Source organism: Carassius carassius, chromosome 5, assembly GCF_963082965.1.
Source record: "Carassius carassius chromosome 5, fCarCar2.1, whole genome shotgun sequence".
Lineage (NCBI taxonomy): Eukaryota > Metazoa > Chordata > Actinopteri > Cypriniformes > Cyprinidae > Carassius > Carassius carassius.
The window spans coordinates 35,445,755-35,459,555 of NC_081759.1; the positions used below are offsets into that span (position 1 = coordinate 35,445,755).

At 36.1% G+C, this 13,801-nt stretch overlaps 3 protein-coding genes across 4 annotated transcripts in view; 1 reads left to right on the forward strand and 2 right to left on the reverse strand.

Annotated features, from left to right (window-relative positions):
- Positions 1-142: 142 nt before the first annotated feature.
- On the reverse strand, positions 143-3,377 carry LOC132141435 (carnosine N-methyltransferase-like). The gene is made up of 8 exons (XM_059550935.1): positions 3,163-3,377; positions 2,746-2,941; positions 2,430-2,596; positions 1,591-1,731; positions 1,294-1,472; positions 1,079-1,192; positions 871-974; positions 143-791 (listed from the first exon to the last, which is right to left on the reverse strand). The coding sequence occupies exons 1-8, from the start codon at positions 3,309-3,311 to the stop codon at positions 615-617; spliced, it is 1,227 nt and encodes a 408-aa protein (XP_059406918.1). The 5' UTR covers positions 3,312-3,377; the 3' UTR covers positions 143-614.
- A 2,935-nt stretch (positions 3,378-6,312) lies between these two features.
- Positions 6,313-8,281, reverse strand: fut7 (fucosyltransferase 7). Its single transcript, XM_059549228.1, has one exon. The coding sequence runs from the start codon at positions 8,196-8,198 to the stop codon at positions 7,140-7,142; it is 1,059 nt and encodes a 352-aa protein (XP_059405211.1). The 5' UTR covers positions 8,199-8,281; the 3' UTR covers positions 6,313-7,139.
- A 4,522-nt stretch (positions 8,282-12,803) lies between these two features.
- abca2 (ATP-binding cassette, sub-family A (ABC1), member 2) overlaps positions 12,804-13,801 on the forward strand; it is a 61,921-nt gene continuing 60,923 nt past the window's right edge. For both annotated transcript variants that reach the window (XM_059550945.1, XM_059550947.1), the window contains exon 1: positions 12,804-13,403. In XM_059550945.1, the coding sequence (XP_059406928.1) occupies positions 13,338-13,403 (66 nt within the window). In that variant the 5' untranslated portion in view covers positions 12,804-13,337. The remainder of the gene's footprint in view (positions 13,404-13,801) is intronic.

Sequence of the window (13,801 nt, forward strand, 5' to 3'; positions counted from 1 at the left end):
CCCTCTGTGGCCAGAGAGGTCAAACAACAACAATGTTAGTTGGGATAAGCGTCATAATTTATTCACTACCTTCCAAACAATTATTGTGGATTTTGTGGGGTGGATAATAAATAGATTCAAATGCTTAGAATAAACATCATGATTGATTGTAAAAGTTTTATTACACTATATATACAAGATCATGAAAAATCTGTTAAGTTTAAAACAACTTTATTTTGACTAGTACAATTGTGATGGTCAACATATTTCCTAGGGGACACTGGATTATTTGTGCAAGATCCAGAGCAGACTGTGAATATGATTTTGATCATAAAGCTTGATAATGTAAACAATTGCAAGAAAACACTGAAATGTATGTGTGGAGTGACAAGTGGCAATTAGTCAGTTGTGAAGCAAGCAGCACCCAAAACCTGAGGAATATGAATGCAAAGTGAAGCACCAAAACATAACATACATTTTAGGTAAATATCCGAGACAATTCAGCACACAATAAAGCTCCAGATTTCTTGTATTACCAGGAATATACTATAACGCTGGCATTCATGATTAAAAACATCAGTTTATTATTGGGCCATTTGTCTGTGAATTTGTCCAGAGCTTCACCCTTCTAAATGTCATGTTGACATTTTTTTCTGTAAAGAATCCTCAATCTGGCCATGTTTAGGTGTCTGAACTCCATTGATCAACTGTTCTGAAGGTTTCCGCACGATAAAAAACACACAGTCATAAAGGTACTTGAGCATGGAGCGATCATTCTCCGTGTACGTGCTGGGAACAGATTCTCTTTCCAACTGTAGAAAAAAATACAGTAATATGATTTATAATAATTTATTCTGATTAAATAAAAAAATTACAACTTGAGCAATTTACCTCCAGGACAAATCCATATTTTAAAATAACAGCCTTTATTTCCTCATAGCTCAGCTCAATGGACAATTCATTGGCCATGTTCTCATAGTGGTAAAGAAGTGGACCTTTGAAAACAAATACGAAAAGCTTTCAACCCCATGTGTGTTTTCAGGCTTTCATTTGTAGATAACATTTGACTGAAAATGCTTATGTAGAATCTGTGACTGACCCAAGTTCATCCAGACACCACCAGGTTTTAGAATATTCCAGATGGTTTCAATGTAATCAAGCACATTGTGGGCAGTGTCAATGAAGAAACAAGTAGCAACACAATCCCACAGTTCTGTATGGAGGATAAAACTCGAAATGTTATTGTATGTTAATGCTATTTAAGTGCAAATCATTATTATGTTCATGTTTATTCATATAAACACAAAAACTCACCAGGGTCACTATATATTTCCTGGAAGTCTCCAGCGACCATAGAGAAGTCGGAGTCTTCTGGGAGACTCTGTGGATTGACATCGGGTAAGGACACAGGTCTTGTCTGATCGGAGGACATTTTGTTATTACTGAACTGGTGAATCCAGGGATACAGTGTCAGTGCATTTTCCTTATCACACCTGAGAGACAAAATATTAGTTAGTGTCTTCATAAATACAAATGCAATAAACATTCCGACTTCATAATTCAAATTTGCTGTCAGAATCATGTGCTTTAACACGATAGAATGTGGTTTACCTGTTCAGAACAAAATGAGAGGAGAAGAGCATGAAGAAACTCCACTCGTTGCCTTGGCACGAATAGCCCAGGTTAGCGATTTCCCATGCAAGCCGCCCCAGACCTGCCCCCGGCACTAACACTTTGACCTGAGACACGTCACTGAAGAGAGAAATATTACAAGAATCACACATTTAGTTATAATATATAACATATACATTTATTTGAAATTGAAATCTTTTGTATATTTTGTTACATTATAAATATCTTTACCGTCACTTTTGATCAATTTAATGTGTCCTTGTTGAATATTTAAGAAAAAAAAACTATATCCACTGATCTATAATAGAGAAATGGATTGCTCATTACATAAAAAGTGAAGCTACTGCACCATCAAATTGCTAGTATTCCCATATATTCTATAAAATTCATAGGAAATTGCACAATTAAAATGAGAAAACATTACCTTATGAGTCTAGCTGCACATTCTTACAATACAGTTTTTTGAGCACCAGATCAACAAATTGAAATGATTTTTGAAAGATTGTGTGGCAATAAAGACTGGGGTAAATGTTGCTGAAAATTCAGCTTTGACATCATGTGTATAAACCACATTTTATATATATGTAATTAGAAAACAGTTGTTGTTGTTTTTTTACATCAAAATATTATTTTGAAATATAACAATTTTACTGTATTTGAGCAAAAGAGATACACAGAGAAGAAAAAAAAACACTTTCCAAAACCAAACTTGTAAATGATAATGAACAGACATACTATACATGTAACTTACATTTAGCCATCGTAGTTAAAGCCATATACCGATGAGAAGAATTTCACAGATTGTTTATCATATTTACCACTGGTCAGGAGGAAATAATCTCTGGATCTCCGCTACAATAGGTTTATAGCAGCTGTCCCTTTCTGCTTTTCCTGCTTCACTCCAGTCACGGACAAACTGCTTTAAGGTTGACTTCAGCTTGTCCATGTCAAAAGTTGAGGAAGGCCGCACTTTCCTTGGGTCACCCTTTAAAATGCAAGGAAACCATTATAGAATCATGGACTAACTACAACTAACCAAAAAAAAAAAAAAGATACACTTCTGTCATCACAACAACCAAATAAAAAATATGACATTATTAATTGTAAGACCTACAGCCACTGATTGCCACCTACATCCTGTCCATACTCCATGTTCTCAAACATATGGAGGCAGTTGTGCACTATAGCCTGCAGCACCTCTTGGTTTCGGTCGATACAGTAGCGGATCTTAGTCAGATTGGGAATGAAGTTTGTCAGAAGTTGCTGGTGGTGATCTGGAAGGCATCGGAACTGCCGCTCGGCTCGATTCACTCGTTCATGAACATGAATTCTGAACACATGGAAGACAAAACAATATTGAGGAGGACAGAGGAGGGAGGGAGAGAGAGAGAGTATGGATAACATGGATAATTTATAAGCAGAGGGGTCGATAAACAGAATTCCATAAGGATATATTACATTTTAAATATTAAAGCTAAAAAAGAACAGTTGCTCAGCTTGTGTTGTTGTGGAGCAGATGGGTATTTGATGCTGCAGCAATCAAGTGTTTACCTGTAGTATTTAAACGCGTTGATGACATTCCAGAAATGTTGTCTCTCTAATTGCGCATTTTCCTCGGGGGAACATTTATTCCTCTCCCGATAGTTGTAAAATACCTCCGGTTTAGACGTTGCTACTGTTTCATTCGTGCTATCAGCCATTGCCGTACGCTGCAGGCGTAAGTAATCGACAGATCAACAAACAGAATACAGGGAAGATAGCAGAACCCGCATTGTCGATTCTTGGGTTCATTGCGGTTTCTAGACTCGTGTCAAATACAGACACAACGAAAAGATATTTGTTTATAAAGTATCTGTGTTTAAATAAAGGGAGACTAAACAAAAACAGCACGTGATTTTTGTCTTCAGTCATCTTCACCATTTTGGTCACAAAATGCCTACGATATTGTTAGGTTACCTCTGAAAAAACACTTAAATCTTTCTTTCCTTTTTTTAGGTTTAGTAAAATTTTAATTAATACAATTCCAATTATATTATGTATTTTCCTTTCAGTAGCCTACTGTCAAGACTACTATCCAGTAGTAAAGTTATTTTTTTTTTGCTGTTTACAAAACAGGTGTTTTCTTTTTCTTTCCTTTAAAAAAAGTATAATACTGTGTACGTCTTTTTTAGCATAAAGTGTGCTGATAACAGAAATATACAAACACATCACAAAGTATTTTCACAGGTCTCTTTAAAACATTCACCCCTTAATTCTGTATCAGATATATATATACCTGTGGATATGCCACTGTCAGTGGGATGATAAAACTGGAAATATATAGGTATAATCATCTTGGTTTTGATGGAGAGGATTACATGAGACTGGATTTAGAGGGAAAAAATATATATCCCACAAATATAGGAGGCAGCCAACAGACAGTTGGAGTAATAAAATAGATCTGCTTTAACATTTTCTACAATTCATCACAGATGACTTCATTGTCTTTCTATTATATGGAGCATGGCAGAACTTTAACAGAAAATATATACTCCATCATATTGAATCTTTTTTAGTTTCACTAGATTATTTGTAAATACTAATCACTTTGTATTTCACATAATACACAAATTACAGAACCACAATGCAATCAGTATGAGAGAACTATATAAATGTATCTTCATTTTGCTAATATCACAATTGCTGCAGCCTGGAATTGAACTACTGGTTTCGTCTGGTCAGAGGAGAACTGGCCCCCCAACTGAGCCTGGTTTCTCCCAAGGTTTTTTTCTCCATTTTGTCACCGATGGAGTTTCGGTTCCTTGCCGCTGTCGCCTCTGGCTTGCTTAGTTGGGGTCACTTCTTCTACAGTGATATTGTTGACTTGATTGCAAATAAATGCACAGACACTATTTAACTGAACAGAGATGACATAACTGAATTCAATGATGAACTGCCTTTAACTATCATTTTTTCATTATTGACACTGTTTTCCTAATGAATGTTGTTCAGTTGCTTTGACGCAATGTATTTTGTTTAAAGCGCTATATAAATAAAGGTGACTTTGACTTTGACTTTGACAATAGATACTTAAGTCTTTGCTTTGTCATTATAACATTAATGCACTTAGATAGTATGCATCAAGTAGAAAAATTTATGGAAGTTATACTTTTTAGTTCCTCTCAAAGTATATCTGCTGCAAAAGAACTCCTCTCCAGTGGTGTGACTTGCAACAGGTTTCTACGCAGCAATAGTGAATATTACCTGGAGGAAAAATGGACAGGAGCACCATGAACATGCAGAGACAAGAGAAACTTAAAAAAGATGGATGAAACCTTCCAGAAGCGCAATAGTTTCAGAGTGAAGAAAGAAGAGTGGAAGAGGAACTGTTGCACCACACAAGAGTTTGAAAAAAGACATTTAGAACATTCTAAGTGTAATAGACCATACTCAACATTTTCTTTCCAAAAAATGTAGGTCTAAAAAAAAAGCAGGGGATAAAATGTAATTATAGGATCAGCCACAGTACTTATGACATTTCTTTCTACAGAGTTTCACCTTGTAATAATAATGTAATAAATGTCTTACATGTGTATTTATCTTTGTTCGCATCACTTGACTCTATTGAATAAAAACCTAACTCAGATCAGGTTTAGGGTTTAGCTGGTCATAACATGTTTTCAACTGAGCATGTTTTATTTGCATGGCCATTTAAATGCTACGAATTAAAGAAGAAGGGAAAGAACTCAGATTATCAGATTATATATGCAGTATATGGTATTTTGTTCTGAGCGTATGTGGTAGAATGGAATTAATGATCAAGTTAACAGTATACTAATTACTAAGTGATGAAAGCAACATGAGATCCTCTACCCAGGGCTCAGGACAAAATTATGATGGGTTGTAAAACGTGTTCAGATATGAATTTATCAGAAATATGATAAACAAAATATACTCTTTTTAAATAATAATACACAATCTCTACAAAAATTCTTACATGCCAAAAAGCTGCATTTAAATATTTCCTTTGTTTCTACAAGGTGCATAAAAAGGAAACCACAGAAACAGCCAGTTGAATATACCTCTTGTTAAAGAGGATGTGAGACTTCATCCCCTGTCAGCTTTTTCCGATCATCGGTTGCAAATTGTATTTGCCACATCAACAATTTGCTCTGTAACATCAGTTATGGCATCAGTGTTTTCAAATCAACACACTAAAAAGAGAAGAGAAGTTGTTCAGAGCACTAATTGTTAAATACTGTCTTGATTTTGCATCAGTCCAAATGGAAACAATGTCAGTAGTTCTTAGAAAAGCACAGAAGGCTGTGAAGACAAAAAGGTAAGTTGTGATGGCATAGTGGATAAGACACATGCCTTTGGTTTGAGAGACCAGGGTTCGAATCCACTGTGACACACCAATGTGTCCCTGAGCAAGACACTTAACCCCTAGTTGCTCCAGAGGCATGTGACCTCTTACATTTATAGCAATTGTAAGTTGCTTTGGATAAAAACGTCAGCTAAATGAATAATGTAATGTAATCACAGATCTTAGACAGCAAAAAAAATCAATGAAATCTTTACTGAAGTGACTAATGCTGATTTGATGTGAAAGTGTGACTCACAACATTGCATAGCTTTATTTAAAAAAAAGAAAAAAGCTCAACGGTTAGAATAACTATACAGTTTACTGTTATATTTTTACCAGTCTGTTTATCGGGTGAATTGGGATTATATTTATGCACCAGAGCAACTTACATGCACCAAAAGTAATATTAAGCACAGGAAGTTATGAATATATATACATATATATATATTTGGCAATATTTGGCAATAAAGTTGTGTTAACATGAATGCTTAACATAAACTACCATATTAAAACAGACCTTGCAAGGACTCACAGAGCCAAGATCCTCCAGGTTTGTATTTAATCAAGGATGTGGACTACAAACATTTATAAAGAAAGAACCACAGAGCAGAACAGTTTTTAACTGATTTTTAGTCTGGCACGCATATGATTAACACCCAAATGGTTCAAGAGTGAGCTGGCATGCTTCTCTGACTCATTTTAGCTTTCTGTGGGAAGTATTGGGGGTTTTCTGGAATGGCATTCTCAAAAAATAGTTTACCACATAAAAGAAATGGTAAATGTGAAATTAAATGAAATTTGAAAAAAAAAATCAATTAAAATATAATTGGTTAAATATATGGAAGCATGAATTGCTGGCCTTAAAACCTGTATTGATGAAACTTAGTAGGAACTTGTGAATATTGAAGCGGAAGGGCGTTCTCACACTGAGTGCAAACTACTATATTCAGTAACATAATGGCATCTGATAAAAAACAAAAAAACAAAAAACAGGGTTGGAATGAGAAGCAAAATGCTATTGCTTAAAAATGTATAAAGCAATGAAAAATCATTTATAATTTACTAGTTGATCCCCTGGACATGTTTCAAATACATTTAACAGTACTTGCAAAGAACAGATAAAGTGAACTTATAATTTGAAAATCCACACTTTCAAATGAAACAGCTTCCTTGAAAAAGTCAGTTAACTGTTGACCCAGCTGTACAGATCATTGTACACTTTTTTATGCTTAGAGAGCTGGTCATAACGTGAGCAAATATTACATAGTCTCTCTCTCCAGTCTGTGCACATTCTAACATCATACTTATTGTGCCATCTAAAATAAGACTCATAACGCTCTCTATCAGCAGCCACTTGTCTTAAGAAATTAGCCAGTGCCTTAATGCTGCTGAAGTCATTTATATGGATGAATGACTCTGGTGGAATGGATAGTTCATAAATGTTCCTGGGTGGGCCGAGGACCACCGGCACACTCCCCGCCTGAAATGAATTTCGCCACAGCTTCTCTGTGATATAGTCTGTGGATACTGAGTTTTCAAAAGCAAGGTAGAAATAACATCGAGATATTGTAGAAAGCAGGTTTTTGTTTGAGAGCGGCCTCTTGGACCACTGACCATATACTTCTATTAGTTTTGATGGAATGTGTTTCTCCAGCTGCTTGAAAACTAGAGAGCGACTATGATTGGCGTTGTATTTGCTGACCACCCAGCAAACTAGGCATTCGCTCTTCTTCGGAATAGCGTATGTGGCATTAGTCCATTTAAAAACAAGCTCTCCGTATGGCATGTAGATGTCAGCGTCACGGCGATAACTCATTGTCCAGTTGAACAAACTGTTGTAGTTGCTGAGGTTGTGGTTGTTCATAGGAGGTTCCAGCGATAACCAAAGCCACCTTTGCATTGGTGAACGCGTAAGGTGGAGAGGCAGTTTGGAGTGACCAGTCCAGAGCTCATTGTGATGGAAGACTACAACATCTGCCTGAGCGAAAAGAGATCGGTTATCCTCCAGAAAGCATCTGGGGATTTTATATTTATCCATACAGACACCTCTCTCCAGTTTGTAGTGAACTCCGAAAGGCCAGTGCCACAGGAGGATGGTGATGTTGTCCTCTGGGCCTTTAGGTCCACTGGTCTCAATCTGACTCAAGAGTAACATGGTTTTACTCCAGGATAAGAAATTGTAGAGCAGCACGAAGCCAAACACACAACAGAGGGCACGTTTATAATTTTTCATTACCCGCATGGCACAAATACTGTAAAGACACAGTGGTGAGGTGGTCACAGCAGGGTTATTATAGATATTAAATTAAAATCATGAAAATACTTGAAATAAAATCAACGACAACTAAAGCATTTATACTTATTTTAGGTGTCTGACAGGTAAAAGCTCATATTTGATGAACTAATTAAATAAAAACTATACAGACAAACCGAAAACAAATCTACTAAAACTTTAACTAAATGTATAATAAAATATAAAAATAAAAACAAATATATAAAAAAATGATAGTAAAATAACAGAATAAAAACAACTCTGTCTCTTCCTTCTGACAGTAGTGACTAAAACTGAGCTTATGATACAGTATGACGGTGTAAACTTATAACACTTAATCCTCACTTTGCATTTTAGTCACAGCTTTTCATTGGTTAGTTTAAAAAAAAACTGCATAAATACTACCACACACTGCCATTTTAACAGCCAAGTAATATATTTATTATTCCCAGTAAAGGTCAATAATTTACATCCAAATATATATATATTTATTTATATATAAAAATATTATTTCTCTTTATTATTTTAGTCATTTTTTGTAATTGTATTTTTTTTTATGTAATAACAGGCGCAATCAAAACATATACTTGCCTACAGTTGAGAGTCCAGGAAGAACTTGAAAATTTATGGTGGTTTGTCTGTATGAAAGCCACTGCTTTGAGTGTCAGTACCATATAAACCAAAAGCATCACCGCTTGTGTGTAAATGAAGTATAAACCAAAAGTGTCACTGCTTAGTGTGTGATTGACATTTAAACCAAGAGTGTGTATCCGGTTTGGCCCCGCCTGTTGGCAGACAACTTCGCAATGCAGACATATGGACACATGAAATCAACTGTGGTGCAAAGATTCACCATGCACATGTTTAGAGGCCACACCTCTTTCAGCACAGAGTAAGCAAGATCGCCCAAGTAATATTACACACAACTAGGCACTGATAGTACATGTGGTTCAGATCATATTTTACAGATAATGCAAGGAGGATTTCCATTTTAAGCCCTAATGCAATGTTTCTATTATGTAATATTATATAGACTGTGTATACACTGAAAATTTTTTTTATTCATCATAGGGAAAGTTATTTATTTTTCATTCTCTCAAGTTAAAAGCTATATAGATTTAATTTAATTGGATGAATGAAGCATTGTTTTCAGTGTAGATTCCATTTACATTTAAAAAACATTTGACAAAAAGCACTGAACGTTTGTGATTCACCAAGTTATTCAAATAATTTGAGTCTTCATTGTGATATAGTGAAAGATCTTGGTGAGGGGAAGAAAATATTTCGAAATTGCACTTTTCTTTTTCCTTTTCCTGTTGTGGACTGTTGTTGGAGAGTGCAAAAACCACAATCTGCTCTCCGATCAGCACTTGATTTTAAAAGTGCTGTGGGCAGGATTATACTGATCATTTATCATAATGAGGAATATCAACTTAATCCATACTGTCTGAAATGTTAACATGAATGTTTATGTAATTTATCTGACTATTTTAACTTGTGACATTATGAATGTTAAAACTGTAGGGTAGACTGGGGAGTGTTGCAACACGCAGTCAATTGTAACACTGTCAGTTCAGACAGGAACCACTTTGGCAAATTTACTTGAGTTTATTGAACACAATTTATCTTTGGCAGTATGGTTCCTTATGGGGGTTCTTGCTCCCAGAATAATTGAACATACAAGAGCTTTAACATTAACCCCCTGGAACCATGAATTTAGAAATACATAACAATTAAAACTTTTAATAAGTCTTTAAAGCAAACGGTGATAATCATGTGGATGTGGCAGTGGGACGTCTATCCTGTAGCCTAGTTATGAAGATGGGTGTCTCTCAGCAGTGAGGTCCATACCAGCTAAGATTTTGGAAGCCTTAGTGATCTGAAACAAAGAAGACTACAGCCAGAAGGTGCACAGTAATGCGCTCATGCTTATAATGGGGAGGGAGGGAGGGTTGTGAGCCATTGAGCATACTTACCGAGCAGTAGTGCCACGTATATATATGTCCCGTGTCTAATAGGAGAGAGGTGGTGATTGGAGCGATTTGACAGCTGACCGCATCAGCTGTTCACAGGCCTCCGTGGCCTGACTGAACTAACGCTGCGCTCGATTTTTACAAGTCAGAAAAGTGCTGTGGTGATATTTTTGAGTTTAGAGGAAAAGCAGCATTTGACCGCGAGTAACATTGTAAGTTACTTTTTTGTCTTGCAATCATTGTATTGTAGATACAATGATTTGACATACTTAACATGTGATATCCCAAAATTTGCATAAAAATAGGAGGATGGTGACATACAGTAGCTAGTGACTGGACCCTTATGTGACAGGAATACATTACATGAACACTTATACATAGATGGAAATTATGCAAAATTTAAATCCTTAAAAAATACAATATGATGTTCGTCACTTTAAATTGTTAGCTTTATTCAAAGCTGATTAATCTTTGTTCTTCAATGAAGTTCTTGTAAAAACAAAAATTGTATAGTGTGGATAGTGTGATAGCAAATTGCCTCACACTTTTATATATATCCCCAGCCCGTGTTACTGTACAACTCACACCAGATTGTGATTGTGTAGTAGAACAAGTCCATGTGAGCTTTATTTGTACAGGACAAATGCAGCTGTTATGCAAAGTTTGTCTACACAAACATCCACTGAGTTATTGATGCCCCAAAAAAAGTGTTACTTTCATCCCCAGTCTCCCCTAATAGTATTTATTACTTCTAGCCACTAGACAAGGTGTTTACTTGTTATATTTGGTCACTGAATCATTCACTCATTCATTAAAACACTAAATCAACAGAGAAAAGTCTTTTCACAATGAGAATTCAGAATGAGCTTTATTGCCAAATGTGCACACACAGAAGGAATTCATCTCAGTCACAAGATGCTTCCAGTCAGTGGACAGTAACATCACCACCACCAACAACAATAGGATTATACATATATATATTTATATATATATATATTATACATATATATAAAAATTGATAGCCTGAATGCACTGTATGTCGCTTTGGATAAAAGTGTCTGCTAAATGCATTAATTTAATTTAATTTAATTTAATTTAATTTAATTTAATTTAATTTAATATATATGTATATATATATATAGAGGAGATACCCCATCTATCCATCATCCAGGTGGATGCTGCACACTGGTGGTGGATGAGGAGATACCCCCTGTCTATGTAAAGCGCTTTGAGTGCCTAGAAAAGCGCTATATAAATGTAATGATTTATTATATATATATATATAGTGAAGTGAAGTGAATTGACATTCAGCCAAGTATGGTGACCCATACTCAGAATTTGTGCTCTGCATTTAACCCATCCGAAATGTACACACACAGAGCAGTGAACACACACACACACTGTGAGCACACACCCGGAGCAGTGGGCAGCCATTTATGCTGCGGCGCCCGGGGAGCAGTTGGGGGTTCGATGCCTTGCTCAAGGGCACCTAAGTCGTGGTATTGAGGGTGGAGAGAGAACTGTACATGCACTCCCCCCACCCACAATTCCTGCCGGCCCGGGACTCGAACTCACAACCTTTCGAGTGGGAGTCCGACTCTCTAACCATTAGGCCACGACTTCCCCCATATATATATATATATATATATATATATATATATATATATATATATATATATATATATATATATATATATATATATATATATATATATATATATATATATATATATATATATATATATATGTGTGTGTGTGTGTGTGTGTGTGTGTGTGTGTGTGTGTGTGTGTGTGTGTGTGTGTGTGTGTGTGTGTGTGTGTGTGTGTGTGTGTGTGTGTGTGTGTGTGTGTGTGTGTGTGTGTGTGTGTGTGTGTGTGTGTGTGTGTGTGTGTGTGTGTATATAAATAAACATTATACACATTAAATATTCATAATTCATCCGGGAAAAAAAAATCTACAAAAATCTTACCATATCTGTCACATAAAATACTATAAGAATAGCCATAGCCTTTGTTATTCCAAAGCCTGCCTGCAAGACAATACATGGAAGTTATTGTGAAAGCTTCATTCACTTAATTCGTTTGAAATAACTTAAAATAAATGAGCTATATTCAATTTTTTCAAGTAAAAAAAAAAATAACAATGGCAATACCTGGTAGTCCTGTTTGTTTGTCAGGTTGACTGTTATAAAGAAGGTTGTAAAGAATATCTGCAGTGACATTTTTGCAAAAAAGAACAATGAATGTTTAAATATATCTTTAATTTGTTTTGTTTAAAAATAAAAAGGTAATACAATGATTATTGTGAATAGAAAAAGGTTGAGGGGTTTGGATTATTGATTTGGAGAAAATAGTGTATGTATAATCCAGAGTTAATATAATATGAGTTGCCCCGCAACATCTGGCCTTGAGATGCGTGTCTAATGGTTGTTAATTACTACTACCGTGATCATTATGTCTTGAGGGAACTGATTACTCGAGCTATATTTTCCCTTATAACGTACTATTTAAGACCAGTGCCCAGCTGCAGAGGGTGCTCTTCGCTTTTCTTTCCAATGGTAACTCGCTATAATAACATACAGTACTCTGATCAAAGATCACAGACTTCATTAAACGCACGACAGCATCAAAATAAAATGTGATGTCGGCGAAGTCTGTCCAGCCAGGAGGGATTACCTCAGTCCTAGAAGTAAAGATAAAAATGGTGAGATTAAAATGTTCTCACATCGATGGAGTTTCTAAAAATAGCCAGGCGTCGCAGAATGATGAGGATTCAGCAGCGCAATAGTAATCCATCTGAGGCTAGATTACCATAAAAATCACATCTGATCTACCTGACACATCGCTCGCTCGCTCAAGTTACTATAGCAATAAGAAACGTTCGCTCTCTCGCTACGTTCGGCTGAGAGGAGTAACGTTATCTCCGCCCACTGCTCAGTGAGATGCAAATATCTACATCTGCTGCTACTAAAAATCATTTTGTTCACAAACCCAACCCTCGTAATTTAGGATTTTTGGCTTTGTCTCACGCCGGGGAGGACAAAATGCAGACGGAGCGGAATCTCAAAACAACAACAACAACAACACTGTGATTAATATATTAGAATTAGCGACTTTAATCTCCAACTCATCGAAAATGGGATTTCTTCACCAGCTGCACCTTCTCCTGTGGAAAAACGTGACTTTAAAGCGGAGAGGACCGGTAAGAGTGTTTTTGTTTACATGTGTCGTGAGTATATTTTTTTATTTTAATTTAACGTTAGGCCTTGATGCGTTTTTGTTTCGAGCAGGCGGGCGTCAGTCAGTCATGTTGAGGTATTGTAAAACATTTAACGTTAGCATACAGGCAAAATAATGTTACTCATGGCTTCGGTGTTACAGTTTCATCACGATCTGGCCTTTTAAATGTTGTACAGTTTTCACATCTAGGCTAACGTTACCTAAACAAAGTGTGCGGGCGGTGTTGTGTCGACAGCCGATCACCTACTAACAGGTTGTTTGGGAAACTAACAGGTTGTTGTCTGAACAATCTGTTGGTTCGACTATGACCAAACATCTCAAGCAAGGTGAGGGGCCGCTAAACGACCTGTTAGCAGGGTG

Coding starts and splice junctions, on each gene's coding strand:
- LOC132141435 (XM_059550935.1), bottom strand. CDS start 3,311: ATGGCTGATAGCACGAATGAAACAGTAGCAACGTCTAAACCGGAGGTA. Junction 2,942..3,162: donor AACGCGTTTAAATACTACAG/GTAAACACTTGA, acceptor CCATGTGTTCAG/AATTCATGTTCATGAACGAG. Junction 975..1,078: donor TGGTGTCTGGATGAACTTGG/GTCAGTCACAGA, acceptor TTGTTTTCAAAG/GTCCACTTCTTTACCACTAT.
- fut7 (XM_059549228.1), bottom strand. CDS start 8,198: ATGCGGGTAATGAAAAATTATAAACGTGCCCTCTGTTGTGTGTTTGGC.